Genomic DNA, 27,931 nt, shown 5'->3' with positions numbered 1-27,931 from the left:
TGGGGACACTGGGACTGGAACTGGGGATACGGGAACTGGGTGTGCTGGAGCTGGGTGTGCTGGAGCTGGGGGTGCTGGAGCTGGGGGTGCTGGAGCTGGGGGTGCTGGAGCTGGGGGTGCTGGAGCTGGGTGTACTGGAACTGGGTGTGCTGGAGCTGGGGGTGCTGGAACTGGGTGTGCTGGAGCTGGGGGTGCTGGAGCTGGGGATGCTGGAGCTGGGGGTGCTGGAACTGGGGGTGCTGGAGCAGATGCCGGAGGCAGAGGACGCTGCACGTGCGGGATGCCGGATCCGGCGGATGCTGGTGCTGGGAACGCCGGCCGTGCCGGATGCCCAACCGGGCGGATGCTGGAGCCCATGGGACACCGGCCGTGCCAGGTGCCGGATCCGGCGGATGCCAGAGCCGGGGGGGGTGCCAGAGGCTGCCAGCCCCCCCCCCCCCCCGGATGCTGGACCTGGTGAATTCTGCTTGTGCTGGCCGTGGTGGGCTCCCGGGGGGCTCCTGGGGGGCTCCCGGTCCCAGCAGCGCTCTTGGGCACGCATGGGTGCTGGTCCCGGCTGCAGGCTCTGGGTGCCGGGGGGGGGTCCCGTGGGTGCAGCCCAGCACCCCGCGACACAGAGGCCCTTTGTGCGGCGGCGCCGGGTGCCGCTGGCTCCCTTTGTGCGGGGCCGCGTCACCCTGTTGTTCTCCCGGGGACAGCGGGGACGGCACCGGCACCGCGGCACCCCTGGGCCACGCAGGGCACCCCGAGATGGGTGGGGGTGCTGGGGCAGGAAGGGTGGCTGGGCTCAGCCCTGGTTACGAGAAGAGAGGAAGCAGGATACGGCCCTTGTCTTGCCGGGCCGGGCTGGGGGCCAGGCGGTGACTCTGGCAGTGTGACACATCGTGGGGGGCCCTGCCGGGAAAGGGGGACACGGGGAGGGGGCCGGGAGGGACCCGCATGGGAACGGGATGGGATGGAGGGGACAGGAGGGGATGGAGGGGACAGGAGGGGACAGGGAGTGATGGAGGGGACGAGGAAGGATGGGGACAGGGAGTGCTGGAGGGGGCAGGAGGGGATGGAGGGGACACGATGGGATGGGGACAGGGAGTGACGAAGGGGACAGGGAGTGACGAAGGGGACAGGATGGGGTGGGGGGGCGGGCAGCAGTGGAGGGGACAGGATGGGACGGAGGGAATAGGGAGCAATGGAGGGGACAGGAAGGGACAGAAGGGACAGGACGGGCCGGGGGGGACGCGGAGGAGCGGGGCGTTGCGGGCAGGGGATGCTCCGGGGGTCCCCAGCCCCACGCCCCCCCCTTGGCACAGCAGCCCCCGTTCCCGGGGCTTCCCCGTTGCCGGGCCCCGGCCGGGCTCAGCCTTCCCGGAACCTCCCGGGGGGGGGCAGCGCGGGTTTCCCCCCCCCCCGCCCCCGTTCCCCCCCCCCCGTCCCGTCCCGGGGCCGCCTCCCCGCCCGTTAAAAGGCGGCGGCGGGGGCAGGCTCGGCCGCCGAACCGGAGAGAGCCGCCGGGGACGCGGTGCCCCGGGCCATGCGCTGCGCGCTCCTGGCGCTCCTCGCCGCCGCCGCCGCCGCCACCGGGGCCGCGCCGGGTCCCGCCTGTCCCGTTACGGCCCCGGGGGGAGCCGAGCCGCGGCCCCGGGGGGAGCCGGCCCCGAGGAGAGCCAAGGTACGGCCGGGATGGGACGGACCGGGGAGGCTGGGACGTATCGGGACGTATCGGGACATAGCGGGATATTGGAACATATCGGGACACAGCGGGACATATCGGGACATTGGAACGTATCGGGACATATCGGGACACATCGGGACATATCGGGACATTGGAACGTATCGGGACATAGCGGCACACATCGGGACATATCGGGACACAGCGCGACATATTGGGATATTGGAACATAGCGGGACACAGCGGGACATATCGGGACATTGGAACGTATCGGGACATAGCGGGACACATCGGGACATATCGGGACACAGCAGGACATATTGGGATATTGGAACATAGCGGGACACAGCGGGACATATCGGGATATTGGAACGTATTGGGACATATCGGCACACATCGGGACATATCGGCACACATCGGGACATATCGGGACACAGCAGGACATATCGGGACACAGCAGGACATATTGGGACATATCGGGACATGTCAGGACACATCGGGAGTGGCACCGGCTCGGAGGGATGCGACCCAGACGAGCACCCCCAGGGGACAGCCGGGACCCTGCGGGGTGGGGGACACCGGGGAGGGGTGCGCGGGGACAGGGCACGGGCTGGCACCCGTGGGAACAGCAGCGCCGGGGACCGGGGACACCGGCACCAGCTGGCACGGTGCTGGGGGACACTGGTGTGGGGTCACGTGGTGCTGGGGGACACTGGGACGGGATGGCATAGTGACAAGGGACATTGGCACAGGGATGGGTGACACCAGGGTGGGCTGGCACGGTGCTGGGGGACACTGGTGTGGGGTCACATAGTGCTGGGGGACACTGGTGTGGGCTGGCACAGCGATAAGGGACATTGGCATGGTGCTGGGGGACACTGGGACGGGATGGGACAGTGACAAGGGACATTGGCACGGTGCTGGGTGACACCAGGATGGGCTGGCACGGTGCTGGGGCACACTGGTGTGGGGTCAGCCATCAATGGGGGACACCAGCGTGAGCTGGCACGGTGCTGGGGGACACCAGCGTGGGGTGGCTGGGGACACCGGGACGGGGACACCGACACCGGGGGGACAGCATCCCGCCCCGGTGCCCTGCCCAACGCCCGCTCCCCGGCAGCGCTTCGCCTCGGTGCCGCGCTTCGTGGAGATGCTGGTGGTGGCGGACGAGTCGATGGCGCGCTTCCACGGCGCGGGGCTGCGGCCGTACCTGCTGACGGTGCTGGCGGCCGCCGCCAGGTCCTTCCGGCACGGCAGCCTGGGCAACGCCGTGGAGCTGCGGGTGACGCGCCTGCTGGTGCTGGGCCCCGGCACCCCGGGGCCCCCCGTCACCTCCAACGCCGCCCAGATGCTCCGCAACTTCTGCCGGTGGCAGCGGGACCTCAACGTCCCCGACGAGGACAGTCCCCTCCACTTCGACACCGCCATCCTCTTCACACGGCAGGTGGGGAATGGGGACGGGCTGTGGGGTGCGGGGGGGGGGGGCTGGCTGGGTCCCTGGGTGCCCGCCCGAAGGTGTCTGGGTGCTGGCAGGGTCCCCAAGACCTGCCCCGGGGATTTTGGGTGCTTGGGGTAGGACCCCTGGGATCTTGGGGTGCAGGCTGGGTTCTTGGGGTACCTGGGGGTGCTTGGATGCTGGTTGGGTCCCTGGGGTATCCATGGGATTTTGGGTGCTCGCGGGGTTCCCAGAGCCCATCCCAGAGAGTTTAGGTGCTGGGTAGGATCCCGTGGGTGCTGGGTAGGATCCCTTGGGTGCTAGGTAGGATCCCTGGGATGCCCACCGAGGTGTTCGGGCACTGGTTGGGTCCCTGGGATGCTTTGTGGGTATTTGGGTGCTGGCAGGGCCCCCGAGCCTCGTCCCAGAGCCTTTGGGTGCTGGGAAGGATCCCTGGGTCCCCACCAGTTGTGTGGGTGCTGGGTGTCCCTAGGACCTCAGGGTGCAGGCAGGGTCAGTGGGGTACCCGTGGGTGTTTGGGTGCTGGTGGGGTGCTGGGTGCCCCAGGACGCCCCCCCCCAACCCTGTGCACCCCCCCAGGACCTGTGTGGGGCGGCCACGTGCGACACCCTGGGCATGGCCGACGTGGGCACCGCCTGCGACCCCGAGCGCAGTTGCGCCATCGTGGAGGACGACGGGCTGCAGTCCGCCCTCACGGCCGCCCACGAGCTCGGTGAGCACCGGAGGGGGGGACACAAACGCACGGCCCCCGTCCCCGGCCAAGCCCCCGGGGGGGCTGACGGCTCCGTCCCTGCGCAGGGCACGTCTTCAGCATGCCGCACGACGACTCGCAGCACTGCGCGGAGCTCAACGGCCCCGCGGGCTCCTCGCGCCGCGTGATGGCCCCGGTCATGTCCTCGGTGCCGCCCGGCGAGATGTGGTCCCCGTGCAGCGCCCGCTTCATCACCGATTTCCTGGATAACGGCCACGGTACGACCCGCCGGCCCTCCGGCCCCGCGGCATCCCCGGGGACATCCCCGTGCAGCCGTGTCACCTCCCCGCAGGTCACTGCCTCCTGGACAAGCCCTCGGAGTGGCTGCGGCTGCCGACGGCGCTGCCGGGCGCCGCGTACCCGGTGGAGCGGCAGTGCCAGCTGGCTTTCGGCGCGGACTCGCGGCACTGCGGGGACGTGCAGCCGCCCTGCGCCGCGCTCTGGTGCAGCGGCCGCGCCGGCGGGCGAGCCGTTTGCCAGACCAAGCATTTCCCCTGGGCCGACGGCACGCCGTGCGGGCCCGGCAGAGCCTGCATGAGCGGGCAGTGCGTGGGCATCGCCGCCATGGAGGAACTCAATGTGAGTGCCGGGACGCTCCGGGCGGGATGCGGGCGCCGGCGGCGCTTTGACGTTTTGCTTCTCCCCTCACAGACCCCCGTGGACGGCGCCTGGGGGCCGTGGGGGCCGTGGGGCAGCTGCTCGCGGAGCTGCGGCGGCGGCGTCAGCTTCTCCCACCGCTCCTGCGCCCGCCCCGCACCCCGCAGCGGCGGCCGCTACTGCCGGGGGGAGCGGAGCCGGTTCCGCTCCTGCAACGCCGAGGCCTGTCCCGGGAGCAGCCGTGAGTGGGGCCGGGATGGGGCGCACCGGGAGGGTTTTGGGGGCAGCGCCGGTGCTGACGGTGTCTCCCCTCCCCCCCGCAGCCCTGGCTTTCCGGGAGGAGCAGTGCGCCGCCTACAACCATCGCCCCGACGTCTTCAAGGGGCTGCCGGCTGCGGGGGACTGGGTGCCGCGCTACAGCGGCGTCCCCGAGAAGGACCGGTGCAAGCTGACCTGCCAGTCGCGCAGCCTGGGCTACTACCACGTGCTGGAGCCAAGGGTGAGCGTCCCCGTCCCGCGTTCCCCCTCCCCACGGCGGCATCCCGGGGTGCTGAGGCCGTGGCGTCTGTGCCGCAGGTGGCTGACGGGACGCCCTGCTCGCCCGAGGGCACCGGGGTGTGCGTGCAGGGCCGCTGCATCCCCACCGGCTGCGACCGCGTCATCGGCTCCAAGAAGAGGTTTGACAAGTGCATGGTGTGCGGCGGCGACGGCTCCACCTGCACCAAGATCTCCGGCGTCTTCACCAAGCCCCGGTGAGCACCCAAGGGTGGCGGCAGCGTGGGGGACACCCCCGGGTGCCCGGCGTCCCCCCCTGCCACCCCCTCCAACGCTATCCCTGCCCAACAGCTACGGCTACAACGACGTGGTCACCATCCCGGCGGGCGCCACGCACCTCCTGGTGCGGCAGGGCTCGCCGGCGGGCAGCGGTGACGCCGGTGGCGCCGGTGACAGCGGTGACAGCATCTACCTGGCGCTGCGGCAGCCGTCCGGCGGCTCCCTGCTCAACGGCGGCTACGTCCTGGTGCCCTCAGAGAGCACGGTGACGCTGGCGGGCGGCGTCACGCTGCGCTACAGCGGGGCCACGGCCGCCGCCGAGACGTTGGCGTGCCGGGGGCCGCTGCGCGAGCCGCTGGTGCTGCAGGCGCTGGTGGTGGACGAGCGGCGCCCGCCCCGCTTGAAGTACAGCTTCTTCGCCCCCCCGCGCCCGGCGGCGGCGTGGGAGAAGCAGAAAGCGGAGATCTTGGCGATCCTGCGGAACCGCCGGCGCCGGGCCTAGCGCTTGGGGTTATTTATTCGGTTATTTATTGCCCGCGGGGGCACCCACCCCTGTGTCTACCTCAGCCCCTCCTCGGGCAGAGCGGGGCCCCCCACCCCCGGGCTGGCCTCGGGGGCCCCCCCGCGCGGTCCCCGTCTCCCTCAGCCACCCGCAGCGCGGCGGGGGGGTTATTTAAAGGTATTTATGGAGCCCGCGAGCTGTTTTTGTGGTTCTTGGCGGGGGTGCCGGGCTGCGTCGACCCCCCCCAGCTCTCCGAGCATCCATCTCCTGCATCAAGACTTCCATAGAAAGGGACTTTATTGGGTGCCAGCCCCCCCCGAAAATCCTCCACACCTGGTGCCCCGCAGTGTCTGGCACCCCCGGGTGCGCGGACGGGACCTCCCCGGGGCGCCCAGGTTTTGGGGCGGCAGAGTCCCCCCCCACCGCGGTGCGGAAGGTGGCCAGGCGTGGGGGTGCTGCCGTCCCCCGGCGGTTTTGGGGGGGGCTCAGACGTCGCAGGCGGGCAGGGGGGCGTACGCGGGGCCGGCCGGGGTCCCGCAGCTGCAGGGGAAGAGCCAGCCGAGCACGCAGCCCCTCCCGAACACCTCCTGCAGCAGCGCCAGCTTGGCGCGACACCCCCGCGGCCGCTTCGCCTCCTTCAGCCCCCGGCCGCGGAGCTGCTCCGGCGCCGGCTCGTCCGTGATGATGGACACGACCTGGGATGGGACGGGGAGGGGGGGGGGGACAGGGACGTCACTGCCGCCGCCCCGCGCAGCGCCCCCATCCCCGCTCAGCCCCCGCTGACCTGGTCGTAGAACACGACGGTGACGAAGGCGCCGAAGAGGAGGGACTCCAGCAGCAGGACGATGCAGTGGGCGCTGGGGGGGGCAGCGTGGGGCCGAGGGCTGGCGCCGACGTGGGGCAAGCCCTGGGTCCCCCCCCCCCCCCCCCGCAGCCCCCCACAGCCCTGGCATCCCCCCCCCGCCGCCCCCCACTCACGTCTGGACGCGGTTTTCGGCTCCGTCTCCTCCCGCTGGCCCCAGCCACGCCACCAGCACCAGCCCCGCAGCGTAGGCGCTGGCCAGCCCTGGCACGGAGCGAGCGGTGAGCAGCGAGCCGGAGCCCGGTGCCGCGGGGCTGAGCCCCCCCCGGGGAGTCCCCCCCCGGTGCCACCGCTTACCGGCGTAGAAGAGGAACTGGATGAAATATTTCTGGTTTAACTCCCCGACGCAGTTATTGATCCTACAGACACACAGCACGATGACACCTCGCTGTCCCCTCCTCGGAGCGTCCCCTGGGGACCCGAGGGGGATCCTGGGGGGGTCCCGGGGGGGTCCCCAGGGCACCTACCAGGGGCAGTGGTGGTCCATGCGGCGCACGCAGCGGTGGCAGACGCGGCAGTGGTGGGCGCGGGGGGGGCGATACGCCTCGCAGCGGCTGCAGACCGTCCACTCCTCGGGGCTCTGGGGGGGAAGGGGGGGCGCAGCGCTCAGCCCCCCCCCAAGCCCGAGGCTGCCCCCCCAACCCTCCCCCTGGGGCTCACCCGCTCGGTTTTGCGCGGGGCGGCGCTGCGCAGGTCCGAGAAGTCGATGGCGGTGCCGGGGAGGGGAACGGTGCCTGGGGGGGGGGGAGGGCGGCGCGGGGCCGTGAGCACCCACCTCACCTCACCTCACCGGGGGTCCGGTACCGGTAAAAGGATGGGCTGGGGGTGGTGGCGGCGGGCGGCACTCACCGGGGTCGGCGAAGACGGCGCGCGTGTGGCAGGCCAGCAGCAGCAGCACGATGAGGTTGAACGTCACGGCGTGGAACGGGCACCACGGGCTGCGGGGGGACGGAGCGGGGTCAGGGCAGCGCCAGCACCCCGGGGACCCAGCACCCCGGGGACCCCACAGACCCAGCGCCCCGTAGACATCGGGGGGGACCCCGCACCCTGGGGAGACCCCAGGGACCCTGCACCCCATGGATCCCAAACCCTGGGGAACTGCCGTGGACCCAAACTCCAGGGACCCAGGACCCCCGGGGGGGGGGACCCAGGACCCTTGGGGGTCCCCACAGCCCCCATATCCCCGGTGGGGACCCCGGGGACCCCACAGACCCAGCACCCAGGGGGAGACCTCGCAGGGCCCGAACCCCGGGGACTCGGACCCTGGGGGCACCTCACGGCCCCGCACCCCCGGTGCGGACCCATCGGCCCAGGGGGACCCCACGGCCCCAGGAACCGGCAGGGGGAGGCGACGCCGGACCCGGTGACCCCCGGTTCCCCTCCGGTTCCCCTCCGGTGCCCTCCCAGCGCCCCCCGGGGCCCTCCCGGTTCCCCCGGTTCCCTCCCGGTGCCCTCCGGAGTCCCCCGGTTGCCCTCCCGGTGCCCACCCGCTGCCCTCCCGGTTCCCCCCGGTTCCCTCCCGGTGCCCTCCGGTGCTCCCCGGTCCCCCCCCGGTGCCGCCCGGTGCCGGCTCCGGGCGCCACCTGCCGCGGAGGGCGGGCCCCGGCAGGACGTGGGCGAGCACGGCGTAGTCGGCGTAGCCCACGCTGAGGTAGGCGAGCAGCGGGCAGAGGGCGCCGCACGGGTCCCGCCCGCACCGCGCCGCCGCCGCCGCCGCCGCCGCCATCCCGGCGCCCCCCCTCCCCCGCCGCCCGCCGCGGCACTTCCGGCTCGCCCGCCGCGCCCAATCGGAGCGCCCGCTCGGCGTGACGTCACGAGAAAGGGGAGGGGCAACCCGCACCGGCAGGGCGGTGGCGGCGTGCGCGGTTGCCGCGGCAACGGGGGCGGGGCCTCGAGGAGCCCCGCCCCCTGCCGCCGTGCCCGGCGTCCCCCGGGTCCTAGCGCCCGCCCGCCGCCGGTGCCGGCCCCGCGCCCCCCGCCCCCGGCTCCCCGCGGGCCGTCCCCCGGGGCGGGCGTCCCGAGCCCGCCGCGCCCCGCCCGGTCCCGCCCCCGCCCTCCTCCTCCCGCGCGGCCCCTTTAAGGCCTCGCCACGTCCGCGCCGCCCGCCCCGCTCCGAGATGGCGGCGGCCGGGAGGGGCTGAGCCCGGCGGCAGCGGCGCCCACCGGGGGCGGCGGCTTCAGCGCCACCGGGGCCCGGCCGGGAGCTCCGGGGCCGCTCCCTCGGCTTCCGCAGCGTCCCCGCCATGAGGCCCGGCCCCCGCACAGACACGGCCCCGGCCCCGGGGGCGGCCCGGTGAAGGCCCCGGCCCGGCAAAGGGAGGCTCCGGGACCCGGCCCGGCGAAGACCCGGCGAAGGAAGGCTCGGGGGAGGCTGCCCGGTGAAGGCCCCGTCCGGCGAAGGAAGGTTCCAGGGCCCCGGCCCGGTGAAGGCCCCGGGACCGGCCCGGTAAAGGTTCGGCAAAGGCCCGGCCCAGTGAAGGGAGGCTCCGGGGAGGCCGCCCGGTGAAGACCCGGTGAAGGAAGACTTGGGGGAGGCCGTCCGGTGAAGGCCCCGGGACCGGCCCGGTAAAGGCCCGGCCCAGCAAAGGCTCCGAGGCTCTGGGGAGGCGGCCCAGTGAAGGGAGGCCCTGGGGAGGCTGCCTGGTGCTGCCCGGTGAAGGCCCCGGGACCGGCCCGGTAAAGGGAGGCTCCGGGGAGGCCGCCCGGTGAAGGCCCCGTCCCGGTGCAGGCCCGTCCCCGTCCCCGCCATGCTGCGGCGGCTGCTGGAGCGGCCGTGCACGCTGGCCCTGCTGGTGGGCTGCCAGTTCGCCTTCGTCGCCTACTTCTCCCTGGGCGGCTTCCGCAACCTCACCTCGCTCTTCGGCCGCGCTGCCGGCCCCGTCTTCGACTACACCCGCACCCACGACGTCTACACCAACTTCAGCCGCCTGCAGCCGCCCGCCGCCCGCCTCGACGCCGACCCCGCGCAGCCGCCGCCCTACTGCCCCGAGCGCTCGCCCTTCCTCGGTGAGTCGGGGCCGGGTGGCTCTGAGCCCCCCCCCGGGGGATTCGGTGCGAGCCGGGGGGGATCCGCGTGTCCCCTGCCCCGGGGACCGGCCGGCTGGTGGGGTTTGTCCCCGCTCGGTCGCCATCGCCCCGTTTCCCCGCGCAGTCGGCCCGCTGACGGTGAGCTTCAGCCGGGTGCCCACGCTGGAGCAGATCCGGGCCAAGAACCCGGCGGTGCAGGCGGGGGGCCGCTACCAGCCGGCCGCCTGCGAGGCTCGCTCCCGCACCGCCGTCATCGTCCCCTACCGCAACCGCGAGAGCCACCTGGGCTACCTGCTCTACTACCTGCACCCCTTCCTGCAGCGCCAGCAGCTGCAGTACGGCATCTACCTGGTGCACCAGGTGAGTGCTGGGGGCCGGGGGTCGGCACCGGGGCTCGTGCCAGGGGGAGTCCGGCTGCTCCCAGCCGCCTTTTTGCCCCCCAAACCCGTAGGCGGGCAACGGCACCTTCAACCGCGCCAAGCTGCTGAACGTGGGGGTGAAGGAGGCGCTGAAGGACGAGGAGTGGGACTGCCTCTTCCTGCACGACGTCGATCTCATCCCCGAGAACGACTACAACCTCTACACCTGCGACCCCTGGAACCCCAAGCACGTCTCGGTTGCCATGAACAAGTTTGGGTACAAGTAAGTGCCGGGGGTGAAGAGGGTGGGGGGGGACCCGGGCAGCCGGCCCCGCCGCCGCCTGGCTCAGCCGCTCGGCTCTCCCCGCAGCCTGCCCTACTCGCAGTACTTCGGGGGGGTCTCGGCTCTCACCCCGGACCAGTACATGAAGATCAACGGCTTCCCCAACGAGTACTGGGGCTGGGGCGGCGAGGACGATGACATTGCCACCAGGTAGGACACAGTGGGGTGCTGCCCGCCCCACTGCCCCGCCCCCCCTCCCTCGCTACCAGGAAAAGCGATGTCCCCGTGTCCCATTTCTGCGCGGGACAAAGCGCCTGGGTGGCTTGGCTGGCCCGCTGGAGGGTGGCCAAGCTCCGCGGGTGTGCCCTGGCATCCTGGTGACGTGGGGACTGTCGCAGGGTGCGCCTCGCTGGCATGAAGATCGTCCGCCCGCCCGTCTCCATCGGCCACTACAAGATGGTGAAGCACAAGGGCGACAAAGGCAACGAGGAGAACCCGCACAGGTGGGGACCGGCACGGGACCGGCACGGGGCCACCGGTGGGTGCCAGCGGGTGACACTCTCGCTGTCCCCGCAGGTTCGACCTGCTGATCCGCACGCAGCGGATGTGGACGCAGGACGGGATGAACTCCCTCACCTACACGCTGCTGGCCAAGCACCTGCACCCGCTCTACACCAACCTGACTGTGGACATCGGCAGCGACCCCCGCGCCGGCCGAAGCCGCCAGGGCCCCGGCCGCGAGGGACAGAGGTACCGCAGCAGCAACAGCCCCTTCCGGGAGGAGATGCTGCGCAAGCTGCCGGGGCTGGGGGACCTCAGGCTGGCCCTGTCCCCGCGCCTGCCCACAGCGGGGAACGGCACCCGGGGCGGCGCTGGCTCTGCCGGGGGGGTCACCGAGCGCAGCCCCGAGGCGACCGGGGACGGCGGCAACCCGGCTGCGGCAGAGGGGACCCTTCCCACACACGGGTACAACCAGAGCTGGCTGCCGGGCCCCCGTTAACCCCCCCCCCCCCCCATGTGGACTGTTGGCTGGGAACCAGCACCATGACGGGCTCCCCCCCGGCATGCACCAGCTTCCAGGGCCGGCTTGTGCTGTTGCCTTGCTGGAGAGACTGTGGGGAGCAGCGAGCACGGAGCAGCCCGGGGAGCTGCTGGCTGCAGGGCTGGTGCCTGGCGCGGGGGGGGGGGGGGGGAGCCCCTCAGAAAAGGGGCCGGGGGCGCTGGGGACTGGCTCGGCTCCGTCTCCCCGTAGGCGTGCGGGTGCCTGAAGAGAGTTGCAGGCTCCGCTGCTGGTGTGCGGTTATTTATTCTATTTATGAGCTGCTCCCTGGGCCTTTATAAGGGGTTTTCCATTAAAAAAACAACACTTTGTCCTACTGCTGCTGGCTGCTGGGACGGGGAGAGCCGGGCCGGGACCCCCCCCACCCCGGCAGGGGGCTCAGCCCCCCAGGAGCCGCCCGACGGCCGCTTTGGCGCTGGCGATGCAGTCGTTGACGGAGACCCCGGCGTAGGAGGCGCCGACGAGGCTCAGGGGCAGCCGCTGCTCTGCCAGGAAGCGGCTGATGCGCTCTGCGGGACGGGCGGACGGACAGGCGGACGGTGGCAGCCTCTGCATGTCCCCGGGGCCCCGTGTCCCCCTGTCCCCAGCCTTACCCGTTCGCTGCCAGTGGCCCAGCGTGTACTGGGGGATGCAGGCCTGCAGAGGGAGCAGCCGGTGAGCCCCGGGACCCCCCGGCACCCCCCCAAACCCCCCACCCCGTCACCCACCTGCTGCACTCTGACGATGGCGCGGGCCGGTGCCGCCGCCAGCCCCAGCTGCTCCCGCGCCGCCGCCTGCGCCCGCTGCAGCAGCGTGGCCGGGGCCGTGGTGGCCGGGTCCCCGAAAGCTCGTGTGAACCAGGCGCCCCCCAGCATCACCTGCAGCGGCAGCAGCAGCCCTGTGAGCCCCCCCCCCCCCCCCCCCCCACGGCATTTCCCCCTCCCCTTTATTCCCCCGGGGCCCTCACCCACCGTCAGCCGCACCGAAGCCGGCCCCGCGCCGTCGTGCTGCGGGAAGGCCACCGAGTCGTAGACGATGCCCAGGAGGGAGTCATCCTCGGAGGAAGGCACCAGGTGCCCGAAGCCCTTTGGGGGGGTGGGGGGGGAGGAGAGGGGTGAGCAGGGTGGGGGGCACCCCTGGGTGCTGGGGGGTGCGGGGCTCTCACCGTGACGGGCAGCGTGACGCCCTCGTACTGCAGGTTCACCACAGCCACCGCCACCGTGGGGATGCGCCGCAGCTCCTGCGCCAGCGGCTCGGCCTCGGCCGGCAGCGCCTCCGCCAGGGCTGGAAGCAGAGTTTGGGGGAGATTCAGGGGTTTTTGGGGGGGTCCGCGACCTCCCTACACCCCTAGGGGGAACCTGGGTGCCCCAGCACCCACCTGCGGCTGGGAGGGCGCTGATGATGTGGTCGGCCGTCACGGTGCCGTCTGCCAGGGTGAGCTAGGGGAGAGGGAGGGGGGTGCTGGGAGGGGAACCCGGGGTCCTGGCACCCCCGAATGAGCCCCCCCAAAGCCATGGGGTGAGCCTGGGGGGTTCCCTGGGGGGTCCCAGGCACCTTAATGGGGTGTGAAACATCCTGGAGCCCCCAACCCCTGGGGAAGGAGCCCAAGGGCCCTGGCCCCCACCCCAAGTCTAGGGAGGGGACCCCAGGGGTCATGGCCCCTCCTAAATTATGGGATAGGAACAGGGGGATTCTGGCACCTCCAAATTACGGGGCGTGAGCCCAGGGCTCCCAGCACCTCCCTGGGCCAGCACCCTAAGCGTCCGGAGGGGACGGGAACCAAAGTCTGGGACCCCATCACTGGAAAGAGCCCCCCCGTGAAGGCATAGGGACCCCCCCCGAGGGCGATGTGGGTCCCTACCTGCCACCGGCCGTCGTGGCGGCGCCGCAGGCTGCGCAGGGGCGCGTGGCAGCGCAGCTCGACGCCGCGGGGGCGCAGGAAGGCGGCCAGCGCCTCGGGCAGGCTCTCCATCCCGCGCCGCAGCGACCACTGGCTCCAGCGCTCGGCACGCGCCCGCCGGCTCAGCCCCGACTCGGCCCCGCGCTCCTGCCCTGCGGGGACACAGCCGCTCCGGCACCGTGCCGCCAGGGTCCCCTCCGTGGCCCCCTCTGTGTCCTACCGGTGCCCCTTTGGGGTCCCTGCGTGCTGGAGGCAGCCCCAGGGTGTCCCCTTGAGGTCCCCGCGTGCCCTAGTGGCACTGCCACGGTGTCCCCGCATCCCAGCAGCAGCACTACCCTGTCCCCTCCGCGTCCCCACGTGCCGCAGCGGCAGCCACCGGGGTGTCCCCAGCCCCGGGGCGTCCCCAGGTGCCGTGGTGGCAGCTCCAAGGTACCAAGACAGGCAGCTCCCGTGTCCCTGCACGTGCCGGTGGCAGCACCGTGATGTCCCCACGCTGCAGCAGCAGCACCGGGGTGTCCCCTCGGTGTCGCCATATGTCACAGTGGCGGCACCACGGTGTCCCCATGTGCCGTAGCAGCAGCACCGGGGCGTCCATGCACCACACCGGCAGCCTGGGGTGTCCCCTTGGTGTCCCCATGTGCCGCAGGGGTGGCACTGGCTGTCCCCCTCGGTGTCCCCAGCCACCGCGGTGCCATCCCTGGGCTGTCCCCTCGGTGTCCCCTTCCCGGCTCTCACCCGCGCCCAGCGCCAGCCCCAGCAGCACGGAGCGCCGGCGCCGCTCGGCGTGGAAGAGCGCGGGGAAGCAGGAGCGGACGCTGAGCTCCCGGCAGTCCCCGGCGAACACCCCCCGGCACAGGCTGTCCACCGCGATGTCGGCCACCTGCGGGGACACGCGGCGGGGTGAGGCGGCCCCTGCCCGGCCCCTGCAGCCCCCCGATAAGCCCCCCCTCACCCCCCCCAACCCACCGGGCGTTATCGCCCCCGCGCAGGCACCCACCTCCCGGCCGAAGCGGCGGCGGGCGAAGGCGTGCACGCTCTCGTCGGGCTCCTTCCCGGCCGGCGCCAGCAGGTCCCGCAGCCCGCTCCACAGCAGCGCCCGCGAGAAGGGGGGCACCGGCCGCAGCAGCCCCCTGGGGACGGCGGGGGGGTCAGGGGGACGGGAGCCCCCGGGGTGGCGGTGGCAGGGGTCGGGGGGGTGGCACCTACCCCAGCCCCGAGGGCAGCTTGTGCAGGGCGCCGGCGGCGTAGAGGAAGCGGTGCCTGGAGGCCGGGTGGTCCCCGGGGACGGGCAGGACCTCGCTCTCCAGGCCGAGCTCCGAGACCTGCGGGGACGTGGGCGGGACGGGGACGGCACCGGGGGGATGCGGGCAGCCCCCCCCCCCGGGACCCCCCCCAGACACCGGCACCAACCTGGAGACCCCGCAGAAACCATCCAGGGATCCCTAAGAGCCTGGCACCCACCCAGGACCCCCCCCAACACCCTGAAATCCCCCCAGGACCCCTCCCCAAGACCCTGACACCCCCCTAGGGACCCCCCAAGACTCCAAAATCCCCCCCAGAGCCCCCCCCCCCCAGGACCCTGACACCCCCCTAGGGCCCCCCCACCGCCCCCCTGCCCCCCCCTTCCCCCCCCCCGGCACCCCTTTCCCCACCCCAAGGACCCCCCACCGCAGGGACCCCCCCCGCCCTCCCCCCCCCGTACCATGTGCAGGGTGTCGGTGCCCACCGCCCCCCCGGGCCGGACTCCCCTTGGCCCGTGCTCGAAGACGGCCCCGTCCTCGGTGCGGGTGCTCTGCAGCCACCCCCCGAGGCGGCCGCTGGCCTCCAGCAGCACCACCTGGGGGGGGGAAACCGCGGTCACGGCCACCGGGGGGCACCGGAGGGGACCGGGAGGATACCGGGGGGGACCGGGGGGAACCGGGGGGCACCGGGATGGAACCGGGGGGGACCGGGATGGAACCGGGGGGGACCGGGGAGAACTGGGGGGCACCGGGGGGGAACCGGGAGGGAACCGGGGGGGACCGGGGGGAACCGGGAGGGAACCGGGGGGGACCGGGAGGCACCGGGAGAGAACCGGGTGGGACCGGAGGGCACCGGGGGGAACCGGGGGGCACCGGGAGGGAACCGGAGGGGACCGGGGAAGCTGCACAGAGCCCCCCCCGTCCCCCCCCGCTCACCTTGGGCGGCTGGGGGGCGCGGGCCAGGTGGTAGCAGGCGGCCAGGCCGCTGATGCCACCCCCCAGCACGGCCACGGTGCGCGGCATGGGGGCGCTGGGTGATGGGGGGGGTCCGGGGGGTACCCGGCCCGTCCGCGCTCCGCTCCCGGTTTCCCTCCGGACGCCGAAGCCGCGCGCACCGCTCTGGGCTCTGGGGGGCCCGCCCGTCCTCGGTGATTGGCGGGGAGGGAAGGGGCGGGGCTAACGGGAGCCAATGGCGCGGCGCTGCCTCATTGATGGACGCGGCATGCGCTCCGCAGGCCCCGCCCCAATGACGACCCCACCCCTAAGGTGGCCCCGCCCCCCGGAGTGACCCCGCTCCCTGATTGGCCCCACCCTTGTGCTCCGTGCCCCTCCCGCAACAAGCCCCGCCCCCTCCCTATAAGACACGTGAAATAAGCCCCGCCCCCTGTGCCCATAGCCCCGCCCCCTGTGCCATAGCCCCGCCCCCTGTGCCCATAGCCCCGCCCCTCGCTTCTAGCCCCGCCCCCTCTCTCTGCCGCCCCCCCCCCCCAGCCGGGGCTGCCCGCCCCCCCCCCCCCAAACTGCTCCTTTTTGGTCTTTTCTTAATAAATTTATTCACAAAAGCCCCTCGCGGGGCAGCCGGGGCTATGTACAGCCGCCCGCCCGCGGCCCCCCCCGGCCCTGGGGGGGGGATCCGGGACCGGCACCGGGACCGGGGGGGGGAGGGTGGGGGGCCGGGGGGGGCGGTGGGGGCGGCTCAGGGCCTCCTGCCGGGGGGGTCGTGGAGCTCGTAGAAGAGGACGTAGCCCTCGCTGGACGGCACCTGGTTCTCGCTGATGGGCGACACGCTGCGGCCGCAGCCTCAGCACGGAGCCAAGGGGGGGGCCGCGGGGTGCGGCCGGGGGGGTTGGGGGGGGTTTGGGGGGGTCCGGGGGGGTCGGGGTTTTTGGGAGGGGGGCACCTACCGGGAGTCGTTGTAGAGCCGCCAGCCCGAGGGGTCGCGGCAGAAGGCGGTGTAGTGGCCGTAGTGCACGCTGCCCGAGTGGTTGCAGAGCGCGTACAGGCTGTAGACGGGGCTGCCTGTGGGTGGGGGTGGGGGGGCACGGCTCAGCGCTGACCCCCCCCGAACCCCTCTCCGACCCCCTTGTGTCCCCCCCCCCCCCCCCCTTACCCGCCTTCTCGCTGGCGAACTCGCGCAGGTTGAGCTGCTGCAGGGGGAAGTCGACGAAGACGGAGCACTTCTTGATGGAGTAGCGCGTGGTGGAGAAGCGGTTGAGGTCTGCGTGCGCCCCGCGTCAAGGGACGTCGCCAGGGCGGGGCTGCGGGGACCCTCCCAGGACCCCCCCCCCAAAATAAAAGAACCCCCCCCCAAAAAAAAAAACAACCCTAAAAGACAGGCTCCCAAAGGATACGCAGCACCAGGACGCGGGGGAAGCGCTGGATGGTGAGCTTCTTGGTGCTGCGCGTCCGCTGCCGGCACTTGTCGCACACGGGCGCGTTCTCCGAGTCCAGCTCCTCCTCCTTGGTGAAGAGGCTGAAGCAGTCGTGGAGCGAAACCTTCCCGCCCGCGAAGCTCTTCTGTGGGGCACGGGGAGGGGGGGGTGGGGGCGGCTCAGGGGGTCGGCGGGGAGGGGGGCTCCGGGGGCGGCACGGCGGGGGGACCCCGTCCTACCTTGGGGATGGGCAGGGAGAGGTCGCAGAAGACCTCGAAGGTGGTGGAGCGGTAGCCGCACGCCTGGCACTTGAGGCAGCTCTTCAGCTGCCCCACGAAGAGGTCTGGGGGGCGGGGGGGGTGGGGGGGGGGGGTCAGGTTGGTCCCAAAGGGCTGGGGACCCCCCCCCCCCGAGGGACCGGGGCCGCCCCGTGGTGGCGGGGCTCACCCACGATCTTGCTGTCCTCCCTCTCCAGGTACCGCTTCCACATCAGGTTGGCGCGCTCGTCGTCGCTGCGGGGGGCAGGAGGGGGGCCGCTGAGGCACGGCCCCGAGGCCGGGTGTCCCCCCCCATCCCCCCGTGTCCCCCCCCCGCCCCCGTGTCCCCTCACCTCAGCGTGTCGGCGTCCTCGGGCGCGGGGGCGCGGCGCGTGTCCGCGAGGATGCTGGGCGTCCTGCGGCCCTTGCGGTTGATCTCGGCGTGCAGCCGGTCCATGAAGAACTTGAGGAACTCCTGCGCGTCCTGCTGGCTGCACCGCGGGGCCCTCAGCACCCATGGGTGCCCCCGGCCCCGCTGAATCCCGTGGGCAGACTCGGAACCTCTCAGAAGGTCAACTGGGGGGGAGCGCGACCCCCCCGCCTCACCGCTGCCGTGCCCTGGGGACCTCCAGCAGCCACTCAGGGGGACGTGGCTCAGCACCCAGAGGTCCCCCCCCCCCCAGCACCCAGCTGCAGGGATGCGGGCGAGCACCCGGGGGCTCCCCCCTTGGCCCCAGCCATGGGAACGAAGGCGAGCACCCAGAGGTCCCCCCCCAGCACCCAGCCGCAGGGATCAGGATGAGCACCGCACCCACGATAAGGACGGTGCTGAGCACCCCCAGCACCCAACCACAAGGGGCCAGCACCCTGGGGTCCCCCCCCAGCACCCAAACACAGGAGGTAACGACAAGCACCCTATGGTTCCCCCCCCCCAGAACCCACCCACGGGGACAAGGCCGAGCCCCCAGCGGTCCCCCACGGCCCCAACCCGCCCCCAGCACCCAACCACGAGCACGAGGGCGAGCACCCACGGGTGCCCTGCGGGCCGGGGCCCAGCCCGACCTGTAGCCGGTGAAGGAGGGGACGTATTTCTGAAAGACGGCCTTGAAGCGCCCGGGGTTGACGGCCTCGGTGGACTCGGGGTGCCACAGCGCCGCGATGACGTCGGCGAAGGCTGCGGGGACGTGGGGGGGGGGGAGCGGGCGTCAGGGCGGTTTACGTAAGGGGGATTTAGCACCCGTGGGTGGTGGGGGGGGGGGCCGGCACCCACCCTCGGTGAGCTCCTGGGGGGCGCGGGGCCCGGCGGGCTGCTCCTGCAGGAAGTCCTTGCGCAGGCAGTAGTCGCGCAGCGGCTTGGTGCTGCTCAGGCACTGCAGCACCGCGTTCATGAAGCACTGCGGGCACAGCGGGGGGGGAGGGGCGCGGTGACACCCCCCCGGCACCCCCGTCCCCCTGTCCCGTCCCCCCCAGCACCCCGGGGAACCCCCCCCGGGGGCGTCAGGAGGGGTCCTGGGATGGGGCTGAGCACCCGTCGCGGCACCGAGGGGGTGGCGGGGGGGGGCGTCCCCTGAAGGGACGCGGGGGGGGACGGGGGGCTGCCAGGTGGGGGGCACGAGGAGTCGGGGGGGGGGGACGGCAGGCGGGGGGCGGGGGGACTTGGGGATGGGCGGTGCGGGGACGTGGGGATGGGGGGAGGATGTGGGGACACGGGCTGGGGACGGGGACAGGGGGACGTTGGGGTGGGGATGTGGGGACGCTGGGGACGAGGACTGGGACAGGGACATGGGGACATGGGGACAGGGACTGGGGACATACGGAGGGGGGCGTGGGGACGCTGGGCACAGGGACTGGGACAGGGACATGGGGATGTGGGGACAGGGACATGGGGACATAGAGAGGGGGACGTAGGGACGCTGGGCACAGGGACTGGGGTCAGGGACACGGGGACGTGGGGACGCCGGGCACAGGGACTGGGGTCAGGGACATGGGGACGTGGGGACGCCGGGCACAGGGACGCCGCGGGCTGCCCAGATTCCTCGTGCAGGGATGGGGACACAGGGGCGTGGGGACAGGGAAAAGGCAACGTGGGGGTGCCGGACACGGGGACGAGGGGACGCGAGGTGCAGGGACCCGGGAACGCTGGGGACCCGGGGACACCGGGGACGAACGCCCGCTTACCGTGTTCCCCAGATTCCTGAGGCCGACGTGGCCGGAGCCCAGCAGCAGCGCGTGGTGCGTCTGCGGGGACACGAAGGCAGAGCCGTCAGCCACCCCCCCCCCGGCGCCCCCCGGGCTCGGCGCCGTTACCTCGCCGCCGCCGACGAGGAACAGCCCCAGCACCGCCGCCTGCGCCACCGACTCGGCCACGTCGGCGCCGCGGCCCCGGAGGTCCCGGCGGGGCAGGAGGCCGCGGGGCAGTCTGCGGGGCAGCTCCACCAGCGTGGAGCCCCGCGGCCCCGCCATGGCTCCGGCACCGCAAAGCGGGGACGGGACCGCGGCACCGGCCGGGCGCCCCGGCGCTTCGTTAAGCCCCCCGAGCTCGTTAGCTTGATCCGATTTGCCACCCAGGGCTATTCTGGGCCGGGCGGCGGGCTCATCCCGGGGGGATTAATTAGAGGCGGCAGCGCCTCGGGGACGGAGCGCGCCCCGAGAGGGGAGCAGAGAGGAGGAAAACACGGGAGCGGGCGCCGCGCCCAGCGGCCGCGGGGACCCCTCGGTGGCACCGCAGCGCAGCCGCCGTGCCGGGGACCGGGGGGGGGCGGGGGGGGGAGCCACCAATTTGGGGACAAACCCTGTCCCGCACCGCCGCCACCGCCGCAGCCCCGGGATTTCGCGGCTCCTAATCCCAGCACGCGGCCCCGGGGGCGAGCGGGTGGCAGCGGGGGGCAAAGGGCAGCCGAGGAAACGCCCCCGCGCCCCCCCCCCAGGAGCCCTCCGGCACCCAGGGGGGGAAGGGAAACCCCCCCCCCGCCCCACCCCAAGCGTCACCCGCGTCCCCAAACCGGGGTGGCCGGCGCCCCGCCGCTCTTACAGCCGCCGCCTTCTCCTCGGGCCTGCCGGGTGCCGGGGCCCTGCCCAGCGGGGGGCTGCCGGGCGCGGGGCCGTCGGGGCCGTGGGCGTAGGGGGGGTCGGGGACACGAGTCCGGGGGCAGCCCTCGTGGCGCACGGAGAGCAGCGGGGCGGCGGGCTTGCCGTCCGGCCCGGGGCTGACGTTGACCCTGCGCAGGGACGAGCTCCTCTTGAGGGCGAGCGCGCCGGTGCCGAGCTGGTGGCCGCCGTCCCGCAGCGCCAGGCGGCTCAGCGCCGCCGCCACGTCCTCGCCGCTCAGGTCCCCGATGCTGACGGATTTGGAGCGGGCCAGGTTGCCGCGGCGCCGCTCGGCCCCGGCGGGCAGCGAGAAGGACGAGGAGGGGGCGCCGCCGGGCCCCGCGCCCGCCTGCGGGGAGCCGGGCACCCGCACCCCGTGGTCCGCTTTGAGGGGTCCCCGGCGGCACGCCGAGCCCCGCTTGGCCGCCCGGCCCCGCTCCAGCTCCAGCTTCTTGCCCCGTTCCTCCAGCGGGGCCGGCCGGGGGGGCAGCAGGCGAAGTTTGGGGGCCGGCGAGAGGCCGTTGGCGGCGGGGGTGAGGGCGGCCGCGTGGCGCTCCTGGCTGACGGCGCGGCCGGGCGGCTTGGGGACGCCTTTGGGCTGCGCGGCGACGCCGCCGGAGGGCTCGCGGGCCCGGCCCAGGCGGTGCTCCGAGGCTTGGGGCATCGTCGGGAGGAGCCTGGGGGGGGGGGGAGACGGAGGGCGCTGGGGCCGAGCCGGGGCGCCCCCCCCGGGGAGGGCGGGGGGGGGGCACCCACCTCTCACGGCCCCCCGAGGCGCGCGGCCGGCCGGAGCGTCCCGTCTGCGGGGGGCCTGCGGCGTTAAGAGAGGGGACGGGTCACCGGAGGGGGGGTGCTGGGGACAGGCGGGTTGCCAGGAGGGGGACCCCCGGTCCCGGCCCTGTCCCCTCCTCCGGACACCCGCACCCTGTCCCCGACCCTGTCGCCCCCGCCCCACGGTGCCACCGTCCCGTGTCCTACCTGAGTGCTGTCATGTCCCCCCCCTCCCCTGTGTCCCACCTTGTCCCTTGTCCCCTGCCTGGCCCTGCACCCCCTCCCGTCCCCCTCAGGACGTGTCCCCTGCCCTGCCCAGCTCTGTCCCCCCCCCGACACCATCCCCTGCCCCGCCTGTCCCCCTCTGCCACCCCGTGTCCCCCCCAGGTGACGTCCCCCACCCTGCCTCCTGCGCTGGGCTCCCCCACCCCACAGTGACACCGTTCCCTGACCCCCCTGGGCACTGTCCCCACCCCGTGTCCCCCCCGGGCACCGTCCCCTGCCCTGCCTGGCGCTGTCCCCCACCCCCGTGTCCCTCCTGGACACTGTCCCCTGTCCCTCCTGCCGCTGTCACCCCACGGGGGCCCCATCCCCTGCCCCCCCCCCCCCAGGCCTTGTCCCCACCCCGTGTCCCACCCCTGCCCTACCTGGCTGCGTCCCCAGGGTGCCTCCCACCTGTCCCCCACCCCCTGTCCCTCCTGTCCCTGTCCCCCCCCCCCAGTGCCACCATTCCCTGTCCCCCCTTGGCCCTGCCCCTCCCCCATGCCCCCCCAGACACCGTCCCCTGCCCTACCTGTCCCTGCCCCTGTCCCCCCTGTCCCCCTTGGCCCTGTCCCCCCCCGTGCCCCCCCCACCTTCGTCCCCAGCCCTACCTGTCCCCACCCCGTGTCCCCCCCCCATGTCCCCCCCGACCCCCTGTCCCTGTCCCTCCTCCCCCGTCCCCTCCCCATGCCCCCCCCCCCCCCGCCGCCCCCTCCCATTACCGGACCCTTCCCCTTCCCCCCCCCCGTCCCCCGTCCCCCCCCCCGCGTCCCGGCCCCGTGCCCCGTCCCCTCCCCACCCCTCGCCCCCCCGCCGCCCCCCCCCCCCCCGGTGCCCCCCGGCCCCGCCGCACCTCCCGCGGGCCGCCATGGCAACAACTCCCGCAGCGCCCGCCGCCATCTTGGCTCCCCCGCCCGCCGCCCCGCCCCCGGCGGCTTCACGGCGCCGCACTGCGCCTGCGCCGGGCCGCGCCCCGCCCCCTCCGCCTGACGCCTCCGCGTCGCCATGGCGACCGCCCGGCGTTCCCCCCCCTCTTAAAGGCGCCGCGTCCTTCGTAGAATACCACCTCCTAAGAGGTGTTTTTGTAGGGTCGCGAGGAGCGGAGCGGAACCAGAGCGCCCCCGCCCACCACGGGGGGGGGGAAGAAGGTGCAGAGACCCCCCCCAAAAATCTTTGCTTGCCCCTCCCCCCAAAGCAGCAGCAGCAGGGGCAGGGCGAGGGCTGCAGCATTTATTGGGGGACAGCGGGAAAAAGGGGGGGGGGGAGGGGCTGCGGGGGGGGTCGGCATCTCCGGGGGGGGCGCTGCCCCCCCCCGTGCCCCGCTCACTTCTCCTTATGCTGGATCAGGCCCTTGGCGATGAGGTCGGGGATCTCCACGGCCAGCCAGGGGCCGAGCTGCGGGGACAGAGGTGAGGAGCTGGGGGGGGGCAGCCCCCCGGTGCCCCCCCCCCGTTATATGCCCCCCCCACACACTCACCCCCAGCGCCATGAGGTGCGCCAGCCCGAACTTGGGCACATTGCGGGCCCAGAGGGGCTTGAAGTGGTCGCTGAGGCAGATCTTGCCCCCCCTGCGGGGAGGACAGAGCCGTGAGCCCCCCCGAAACGAGCCTCCCCCCGCCCCCCCAAAAAAATGAACCTCCCCCCCCAAAAACGAGCCCCCCCCCCCCCCCCAAAGAAATGAGCCTCCCCCACCTGTACATCTTGGCCGTCTTCCCGTCCAGCTCCGGGATGGCGATCTCGGGGGCGGTGCTGGGGTACGTCACCGGGATCTGCACCGGGGGGGGGGGGCACACACGGGCTGGGTCAGGGCCCCCCCGGGGTGGGGGGGGGGACACACACGGCTCCGTGCCCCCCTCCCCCCGAGCCCCCACTCACATCAAACTCGATGGCGAACTCGTACTTGAGCAGCTCGTGGATGTACCAGCAGCGCCCGAACCACCTGCAGGGGGGGGACACACCGGGGGGGGGCACCGGGGGAGTCTCACACGTGGCACCGGCCCCCCCCGCCCCGTACCGGGAGCTGCCCCCCCCCCCCCGCTCACCCACCGGGTGCCCTCGGCGTTGGACTCGAGGCGGAACCAGTCGTTGTCGGCGTTCTTGTTGTTCTCCACGTACTGCGGGTAAGCCCCCGGTAACTCCCCCATAACTCCCCAGGACCCCCCGGTAACCCCCCCGGTTATCCGCCGGGACCCCCCTCTAACCCCCCGGACCCCTCGCGACCCCCCCGGTAGCCCCCCCGGGGCTCCCCAGGTAATCCCCCCGGTAGCCCCCGGGACCCCGTTCCCCGGTAACCCCCCGGGATCCCCCGGTACCCCCCCCAAAAAACCCCTTCGATAACCCCCCCAGATCCCCCGGTAACCCCCCCCCGGTAACCACATCCCCCGGTATCCCCCCAGTATCCCTCCGGGACTCCCCGGTAACCCCCCCGGTCCCCCCCCGTTGCCCCCGTTCCCGGTGTCCCGGCGGGCGGCGCACCTGGATGAGCGCCCGGTACTCCTCCTTCAGCCTCTCCGCCCACCGCTCCCGGTCCCGCGGCCCCGCCGCCGTCCGCAGCAGCGGCAGCTCCGCCACCGCCCGCCGCGCCGCCTCCTCCGCCATCGCCGCCGCGCCCGGAAGCGGCGCCCGGGCCCCGGGGGAGGGGGTGGAAACGCGGCCGCGCCGCCATCTTTGCTGGGGGCGGTGGGGCGGAAGTGACGCTCGGAGGAGGGGGTGCGAAGCCTGGCGCCGCCATTTTGTTTAGGGGCAGGGGGCGCCGCGTCCGCCATCTTGACTAGGGGCGCCTCCATCTTTAGTGCTGGCAGTGCTGAGTTTGCCAGGCCTCAGCCCTATTTTTTTTTTATTTAATTTTATTTTTAATTTTTTTCCCGAGCCCCCACCGCAGCCCCCACCACCGTCCCCGCATCCCCAGCCCTCACACACAGCACACGGGACACGGCGGGCGGCTCAAAGGCTTTATTGGTGCTGGGGGGCCGGGGGCTCCATGGCGGCGCTCAGGCCTGCTCCTTGCTCTTGCCCAGCTCCAGCAGGGAGGAGAAGAAATGGAGGACGTTGCTGCGCAGCTCCTGGGCCAGCGGCGTCAGCTGCTGGTTGGCCTGCTCCAGATAGGCCCTGGGGGGACAGGGGAGCGGTGAGGGGACGCCCTGGGGGGTTCCCAGCCCCCCCCCCCCCCAAGCCCCCCCAGTACTTGGCCTGGCTCCGCAGCTCCTCCGCCTGCAGCTTCTGGGGCAGCTCCTTGGTGACAAAGTCGGAGAAGGTCTGGAAGTGGCGGCTCAGGGGGATGGTGGCATCCGGGGCGGGCTCGGCCCCGGGCTCGGGCTCAGCCTCGCGCTTTGTCAGGGCGGCCTGGAGGCTGCAGGCGCAGAGCAGCAGCAACGCGGCCACCAGCAGCTTCATCGCGGCACGGATCTGGGCGTGGGGACACCAGGGGTGTGGGTCAGGTGCTGCCATCCCCCTCCCATCCCATGGCTCGATCCCAGCCATCGCAACCCCACAGCTCCCTCGTCACTGTCCTGCCCCATCCCCGTCCCATCCTGCCCCGTGGCACCTCCGTGCCCATCTTGTCCTATCCCAGCCCCACAAAGCCCCCGTCCCCTTCCTGCCCCATCCCTGCCCCGCAGCCCTGCCGTCTCCCTCCCACCCTTCCCCACCCCATGTCTCTGTGCTTCCCCATCCCAGTCCTGCGGCTCCGCGATCCCCATCCTGCACCATCCCTGCCCCATCCAGCCCCAAAGTCCCATCCTGCCCCACGGACCCAGGTGCTGAGTGCCAGCTGCCCGCTCACCTGGGCAGGACACAGAGGTGGGGGGCTACAAGTGCTGCCTCGGGGGCTGCGGGTGCTTTTATCCCCCAGAGCAGCCCCCGCCCCTGGGCTGGGGAGGCCATGCCTCCCAGCCAGGTAAACACAGCGAGGGTAAGGGTCACTGCGGCGGGCTGCAGGGGGTGGACAGCCCCGCGGGGACGGCCCCGTGCCCTGGGGGCCCAGCTCTGTGGCTCTACAGCCCTGTGGTGGGACGCGGACGATGGGTGACGCTGGCTGAAGTGCGTGGCAGCGATTTGGGCAGCTGGGGGTGCCACGGTGGGGCTCGGCTGGTGGCCTTACGGGGCGTGGTGGCCCCATGGCACTCTGTAGCCCCACAGTGTGCTGTAGCCCCGTGACACAACCTCATGAGCACCCCACAGCCCCAGGAAGCCCCCATGACCACAGGACCCCCCTCTCAGAACCCCTGTACCAGCCCAAATCCCCAGCCCAGTGGGTGCCCCCAGCAGCACCCACCCCGGGGTCCTATCTCAGGGGGGTCGCTGGGGGGCTGCCCACCCCGGTTCGCCCCGGCCACTGCCGGCCCCTGGGGGGGTGAAGGTCAGCGGCTGCCTTATCGCTGACCCTCGGCCGCCAGCATGACGGCGTGACTCAGCGCGGGGCCGGCGCTGCCACCCCACGGATCGCGGGGGGGCGGACACCCCGCTGTGGAGCCGGGCCGGGGGCCAGCTGTTTGGGAACACGCGTCCAAAGGGCGCTGGGTGGCACCGGGGACAAAAATTCCCAGTCCCCTGGGTGGCCAGCGGGGACGCCGGCTGATGGGGCCCCTTCCCCTCTGAGCCCCTGCCAGAGTCAGCCCTTTCCAGGAAAGCTGCCGGTGACGGCAGCGCAGGCAGGGGACAGGGGGGGACATGGGGAAGGTCCAGGGCCATGGGGCGGTGGCAGGGGGGGACATGGGGCAGAGTCAGGGGATGTGGGGAGGGGGCAGAAGGGCGGGGGGACCAGGGGAGGACACGGGAGTGGTGGGGGCACAGGGTGGGGGACTGGGAGGGGACACAGGGCAGGGAGCTGGGACACTGGGGACACTGGGGACACTGGGGACGCGGGGAGGGGGCGGAGGGGACACGGGCAGGGGACGGTTTGCGGGGCCGGAACGCGGCAGCCCCGGAACGGCACCGTGCGGGGGACGGGAATCCGGGGGGGGCACCGGACCGCGGCGGCCCCGCCCCGCCCCGCCCAGCCAATGAGCGGGCGGGCTGTGCCCTCACCCAAGATGGCGGCCGCGGCCCGAGGCGGGAGCTCCCCGGCGAAGCCCACTTCCGGCGGCCGTGCCCGTACCCGCCATGGCGGCGCCCAGCGGGCTCTCGGGGGGGGGCGGGCGGCGGCGGCGGCGCTCGGGCCGGTCCGGGCCGGGCCGGGCCGGGCCATGGGCAACGCGCTGGGCCCCGCCGCGCCCCGGGCCCCGCGCCGGGGGGGGGCCCTCGGGAACCCCGGCAGCTTCGACGAGCTGCACCGGCAGTGCAAAGGTGGGCGGGGGGGGCACCGGGGGGGTCATGGGTCTGGGGGGGGCACCGGGGGTACGGGACTGCGGGGGGGCGGGGGGAGCACCGGGGAGCACGGGGGGTACGGGACTGTGAGGACACCGGGGACGTGGGTCGGGGGGGGACACCGGGGGGGCAGGGACGCGGGCGGGGGGGGGACACAGGATTGGGGGGGCACCGGAGGTACGGGACTGGGGGGGTCGCCGGGGTACGGGACTGGGGGGACACCGGGGGGACGGGACCCGGGGGGGGGGGACGGGGACATGGGACTGGGGGGGGGGAACCGGGGGACAGGGACCTAGGGGGACACGGGGGTACGGGACTGGGGGACATAGCGGGGGGGCACGGGACTGGGGGGCATGGGGGGGTGAGGCACTGGGGGGGGGGGACACTGGGGGACACGTGAGGGGGGGTGGCAGCGGTGGGGAGGGGGCGGCGCGGTGGCGGGGGTGAGGACGAAGTGGGGGGGGTCAGGGTGGCACTGGGGGGGGGGGGGGGGGCAGCTCTGTCCCCAGCTGCCCCCGTGTCCCCGCGTCCCCGCAGAGGTTTTCCCGCAGCAGATGGAGGGCGTGAAGCTGATCGTCAACAAGGCGCTGAGCAGCCACTTCCAGGTCACCTGGGGGGGGGGGGACACGCACAGCACCGAGGGAGGGGACGCTGCCGCCGCGGCCCCCCCCGCCCCCCGCTGACGCCGCGGCCCCCGCAGGTGACGCACACGGTTCACATGAGCACCCTGGGGGCCTCCAACTACCACTTCAACGCCACCTTCGTGGGTGACCGGCAGCTGGGACCCACCGAGGTGCGGCCCCGAAGGCCCCACACCGGGGGGGGGGCACGTGGGGGGCAGGGGGGGGCACCAGGGGGGTGTCTGAGACCCCCGGGGGTGTCCCTGGGACAGCAGTGGGGGGCCTGGGGGTGGCCTCGGGGCCGTGAAATGCCGGGGGTTTGGGGGGCAGGGGGGCGAGGGGGATCCGTCCCGTGGGGGGGGGGGGGTCCCGGTGTCCCCGTCACCCAGCTGAGCCCCCCCCTGCCCCCCCCCCAGGCTTTCCCCACGCTGGTTGGGGACATGGACAACAGCGGCAGCCTCAACGCCCAGGTCCTGCACCTCGTGGCCGAGCGCCTCCGCACCAAAGCCGTCTTCCAGGTGGGGCCGGGGCCGTTTCGGGGGTGATGGCGGTGGGGGGGACACCACACAGACACACACACACGGGGGGTGGCTCCATCCTCCCCCCCCCCCCCGCGGGGCCGGCGCGGGACCCGCCGTGGTGCTCGTCCCCTGGCAGACGCACCAGGCCAAGTTTGTGACGTGGCAGTTCGACGGCGAGTACCGGGGCGACGACTGCACCGCCACCCTCACGCTGGGCAACCCCGACCTCCTCGGCGAGTCCGGTGAGCGGCGGCGTGTGTCCCCCCCCCCCCCAAAAAAAA

General features: G+C 73.5%; 8 protein-coding genes across 18 annotated transcripts in view; 3 read left to right on the top strand and 5 right to left on the bottom strand.

Moving 5' to 3' along the window:
• Positions 1 to 1,412: 1,412 nt before the first annotated feature.
• On the top strand, positions 1,413 to 5,934 carry ADAMTS4 (ADAM metallopeptidase with thrombospondin type 1 motif 4). The gene is made up of 9 exons (XM_083813281.1): positions 1,413 to 1,666; positions 2,787 to 3,110; positions 3,702 to 3,834; positions 3,921 to 4,091; positions 4,166 to 4,452; positions 4,525 to 4,711; positions 4,794 to 4,969; positions 5,047 to 5,222; positions 5,317 to 5,934. The coding sequence occupies exons 1-9, from the start codon at positions 1,529 to 1,531 to the stop codon at positions 5,744 to 5,746; spliced, it is 2,022 nt and encodes a 673-aa protein (XP_083669407.1). The 5' UTR covers positions 1,413 to 1,528; the 3' UTR covers positions 5,747 to 5,934.
• Positions 5,935 to 6,025: 91 nt separating this feature from the next.
• Positions 6,026 to 9,208, bottom strand: LOC310887382 (palmitoyltransferase ZDHHC3-like). Of its 3 annotated transcripts, none has more exons than XM_083813285.1 (8): positions 8,192 to 9,208; positions 7,458 to 7,546; positions 7,269 to 7,342; positions 7,076 to 7,188; positions 6,906 to 6,967; positions 6,725 to 6,812; positions 6,531 to 6,630; positions 6,026 to 6,441 (listed from the first exon to the last, which is right to left on the bottom strand). In XM_083813285.1, exons 1-8 carry the CDS (start codon positions 8,851 to 8,853, stop codon positions 6,232 to 6,234), a joined length of 1,398 nt encoding a protein of 465 aa, XP_083669411.1. In that variant the 5' UTR covers positions 8,854 to 9,208; the 3' UTR covers positions 6,026 to 6,231. The 3 variants fall into 3 exon arrangements, with proteins under 3 accessions (XP_083669411.1, XP_083669410.1, XP_083669412.1); XM_083813284.1 differs by having other exon boundaries at positions 6,531 to 6,603; positions 8,192 to 9,004; XM_083813286.1 differs by lacking the exon at positions 6,531 to 6,630 and having other exon boundaries at positions 6,251 to 6,441; positions 8,192 to 9,004.
• A 138-nt stretch (positions 9,209 to 9,346) lies between these two features.
• B4GALT3 (beta-1,4-galactosyltransferase 3) lies at positions 9,347 to 11,434 on the top strand. The gene is made up of 6 exons (XM_083813287.1): positions 9,347 to 9,614; positions 9,760 to 9,995; positions 10,087 to 10,277; positions 10,365 to 10,487; positions 10,676 to 10,780; positions 10,854 to 11,434. Exons 1-6 carry the CDS (start codon positions 9,356 to 9,358, stop codon positions 11,275 to 11,277), a joined length of 1,338 nt encoding a protein of 445 aa, XP_083669413.1. The 5' UTR covers positions 9,347 to 9,355; the 3' UTR covers positions 11,278 to 11,434.
• A 133-nt stretch (positions 11,435 to 11,567) lies between these two features.
• PPOX (protoporphyrinogen oxidase) lies at positions 11,568 to 15,598 on the bottom strand. The gene is made up of 12 exons (XM_083813282.1): positions 15,394 to 15,598; positions 14,919 to 15,053; positions 14,423 to 14,538; positions 14,214 to 14,346; positions 13,952 to 14,096; positions 13,178 to 13,368; positions 12,695 to 12,755; positions 12,482 to 12,600; positions 12,288 to 12,401; positions 12,045 to 12,194; positions 11,931 to 11,973; positions 11,568 to 11,846 (listed from the first exon to the last, which is right to left on the bottom strand). Exons 1-12 carry the CDS (start codon positions 15,478 to 15,480, stop codon positions 11,716 to 11,718), a joined length of 1,425 nt encoding a protein of 474 aa, XP_083669408.1. The 5' UTR covers positions 15,481 to 15,598; the 3' UTR covers positions 11,568 to 11,715.
• A 393-nt stretch (positions 15,599 to 15,991) lies between these two features.
• Positions 15,992 to 22,227, bottom strand: USP21 (ubiquitin specific peptidase 21; the record flags this gene model as incomplete). 8 transcript variants are annotated; one of them, XM_083813263.1, is made up of 13 exons in its annotated part: positions 15,992 to 16,244; positions 16,362 to 16,472; positions 16,568 to 16,675; positions 16,809 to 16,974; positions 17,069 to 17,172; positions 17,277 to 17,341; positions 17,440 to 17,577; positions 18,149 to 18,260; positions 18,357 to 18,480; positions 19,265 to 19,324; positions 20,118 to 20,850; positions 20,930 to 20,984; positions 22,059 to 22,227. In XM_083813263.1, the coding sequence occupies 13 exons, from the start codon at positions 22,210 to 22,212 to the stop codon at positions 16,042 to 16,044; spliced, it is 2,133 nt and encodes a 710-aa protein (XP_083669389.1). In that variant the 3' UTR covers positions 15,992 to 16,041. The 8 variants fall into 8 exon arrangements, with proteins under 8 accessions (XP_083669389.1, XP_083669391.1, XP_083669390.1 ...); XM_083813265.1 differs by having other exon boundaries at positions 16,809 to 16,917; XM_083813264.1 differs by having other exon boundaries at positions 18,357 to 18,456.
• Positions 22,228 to 22,421: 194 nt separating this feature from the next.
• On the bottom strand, positions 22,422 to 23,840 carry UFC1 (ubiquitin-fold modifier conjugating enzyme 1). The gene is made up of 6 exons (XM_083813270.1): positions 23,681 to 23,840; positions 23,252 to 23,319; positions 23,081 to 23,144; positions 22,898 to 22,974; positions 22,683 to 22,773; positions 22,422 to 22,600 (listed from the first exon to the last, which is right to left on the bottom strand). Exons 1-6 carry the CDS (start codon positions 23,801 to 23,803, stop codon positions 22,529 to 22,531), a joined length of 495 nt encoding a protein of 164 aa, XP_083669396.1. The 5' UTR covers positions 23,804 to 23,840; the 3' UTR covers positions 22,422 to 22,528.
• Positions 23,841 to 24,142: 302 nt separating this feature from the next.
• APOA2 (apolipoprotein A2) lies at positions 24,143 to 25,146 on the bottom strand. Of its 2 annotated transcripts, none has more exons than XM_083813269.1 (3): positions 24,987 to 25,146; positions 24,390 to 24,610; positions 24,143 to 24,313 (listed from the first exon to the last, which is right to left on the bottom strand). In XM_083813269.1, the coding sequence occupies exons 2-3, from the start codon at positions 24,596 to 24,598 to the stop codon at positions 24,196 to 24,198; spliced, it is 327 nt and encodes a 108-aa protein (XP_083669395.1). In that variant the 5' UTR covers positions 24,599 to 24,610; positions 24,987 to 25,146; the 3' UTR covers positions 24,143 to 24,195. The 2 variants fall into 2 exon arrangements, with proteins under 2 accessions (XP_083669395.1, XP_083669394.1); XM_083813268.1 differs by having other exon boundaries at positions 24,957 to 24,991.
• A 1,074-nt stretch (positions 25,147 to 26,220) lies between these two features.
• TOMM40L (translocase of outer mitochondrial membrane 40 like) overlaps positions 26,221 to 27,931 on the top strand; it is a 2,616-nt gene continuing 905 nt past the window's right edge. The window contains 5 exon segments of the mRNA XM_083813803.1: positions 26,221 to 26,488; positions 27,047 to 27,114; positions 27,210 to 27,302; positions 27,546 to 27,647; positions 27,787 to 27,892. Of these exon segments, the coding sequence (XP_083669929.1) occupies positions 26,236 to 26,488; positions 27,047 to 27,114; positions 27,210 to 27,302; positions 27,546 to 27,647; positions 27,787 to 27,892 (622 nt within the window). The 5' untranslated portion in view covers positions 26,221 to 26,235.

Source organism: Anser anser (assembly GCF_964211835.1).
Source record: "Anser anser genome assembly, chromosome: 28".
Classification (NCBI taxonomy): domain Eukaryota; kingdom Metazoa; phylum Chordata; class Aves; order Anseriformes; family Anatidae; genus Anser; species Anser anser.
This window is presented reverse-complemented; position numbering and strand designations above follow the sequence as displayed.

What these genes read in the sequence shown, in the direction of transcription:
- ADAMTS4 (XM_083813281.1), top strand. Translation starts at nt 1,529, where the DNA reads ATGCGCTGCGCGCTCCTGGCGCTCCTCGCCGCCGCCGCCGCCGCCACC. An exon ending in CCGCCATGGAGGAACTCAAT is followed by an intron (nt 4,453 to 4,524) that starts GTGAGTGCCGGG and finishes CTCCCCTCACAG; the next exon opens with ACCCCCGTGGACGGCGCCTG. An exon ending in ACCACGTGCTGGAGCCAAGG is followed by an intron (nt 4,970 to 5,046) that starts GTGAGCGTCCCC and finishes TCTGTGCCGCAG; the next exon opens with GTGGCTGACGGGACGCCCTG.
- LOC310887382 (XM_083813285.1), bottom strand. Translation starts at nt 8,853, where the DNA reads ATGGCGGGGACGCTGCGGAAGCCGAGGGAGCGGCCCCGGAGCTCCCGG. An exon ending in CGCCGTCTTCGCCGACCCCG is followed by an intron (nt 7,343 to 7,457) that starts GTGAGTGCCGCC and finishes CCCCCCCCCCAG; the next exon opens with GCACCGTTCCCCTCCCCGGC. An exon ending in CCAGTTCCTCTTCTACGCCG is followed by an intron (nt 6,813 to 6,905) that starts GTAAGCGGTGGC and finishes GCTCCGTGCCAG; the next exon opens with GGCTGGCCAGCGCCTACGCT.
- B4GALT3 (XM_083813287.1), top strand. Translation starts at nt 9,356, where the DNA reads ATGCTGCGGCGGCTGCTGGAGCGGCCGTGCACGCTGGCCCTGCTGGTG. An exon ending in CGAGCGCTCGCCCTTCCTCG is followed by an intron (nt 9,615 to 9,759) that starts GTGAGTCGGGGC and finishes TTCCCCGCGCAG; the next exon opens with TCGGCCCGCTGACGGTGAGC. An exon ending in ATGAACAAGTTTGGGTACAA is followed by an intron (nt 10,278 to 10,364) that starts GTAAGTGCCGGG and finishes CTCTCCCCGCAG; the next exon opens with CCTGCCCTACTCGCAGTACT.
- PPOX (XM_083813282.1), bottom strand. Translation starts at nt 15,480, where the DNA reads ATGCCGCGCACCGTGGCCGTGCTGGGGGGTGGCATCAGCGGCCTGGCC. An exon ending in CGGCTTCGGTGCGGCTGACG is followed by an intron (nt 12,195 to 12,287) that starts GTGGGTGAGGGC and finishes CTGCCGCTGCAG; the next exon opens with GTGATGCTGGGGGGCGCCTG. An exon ending in CCATCGTCAGAGTGCAGCAG is followed by an intron (nt 11,974 to 12,044) that starts GTGGGTGACGGG and finishes CTCCCTCTGCAG; the next exon opens with GCCTGCATCCCCCAGTACAC.
- UFC1 (XM_083813270.1), bottom strand. Translation starts at nt 23,803, where the DNA reads ATGGCGGAGGAGGCGGCGCGGCGGGCGGTGGCGGAGCTGCCGCTGCTG. An exon ending in TCCAACGCCGAGGGCACCCG is followed by an intron (nt 23,145 to 23,251) that starts GTGGGTGAGCGG and finishes CCCCCCCTGCAG; the next exon opens with GTGGTTCGGGCGCTGCTGGT. An exon ending in CGCACCTCATGGCGCTGGGG is followed by an intron (nt 22,601 to 22,682) that starts GTGAGTGTGTGG and finishes CTGTCCCCGCAG; the next exon opens with CTCGGCCCCTGGCTGGCCGT.
- APOA2 (XM_083813269.1), bottom strand. Translation starts at nt 24,598, where the DNA reads ATGAAGCTGCTGGTGGCCGCGTTGCTGCTGCTCTGCGCCTGCAGCCTC. An exon ending in GAGCTGCGGAGCCAGGCCAA is followed by an intron (nt 24,314 to 24,389) that starts GTACTGGGGGGG and finishes CTGTCCCCCCAG; the next exon opens with GGCCTATCTGGAGCAGGCCA.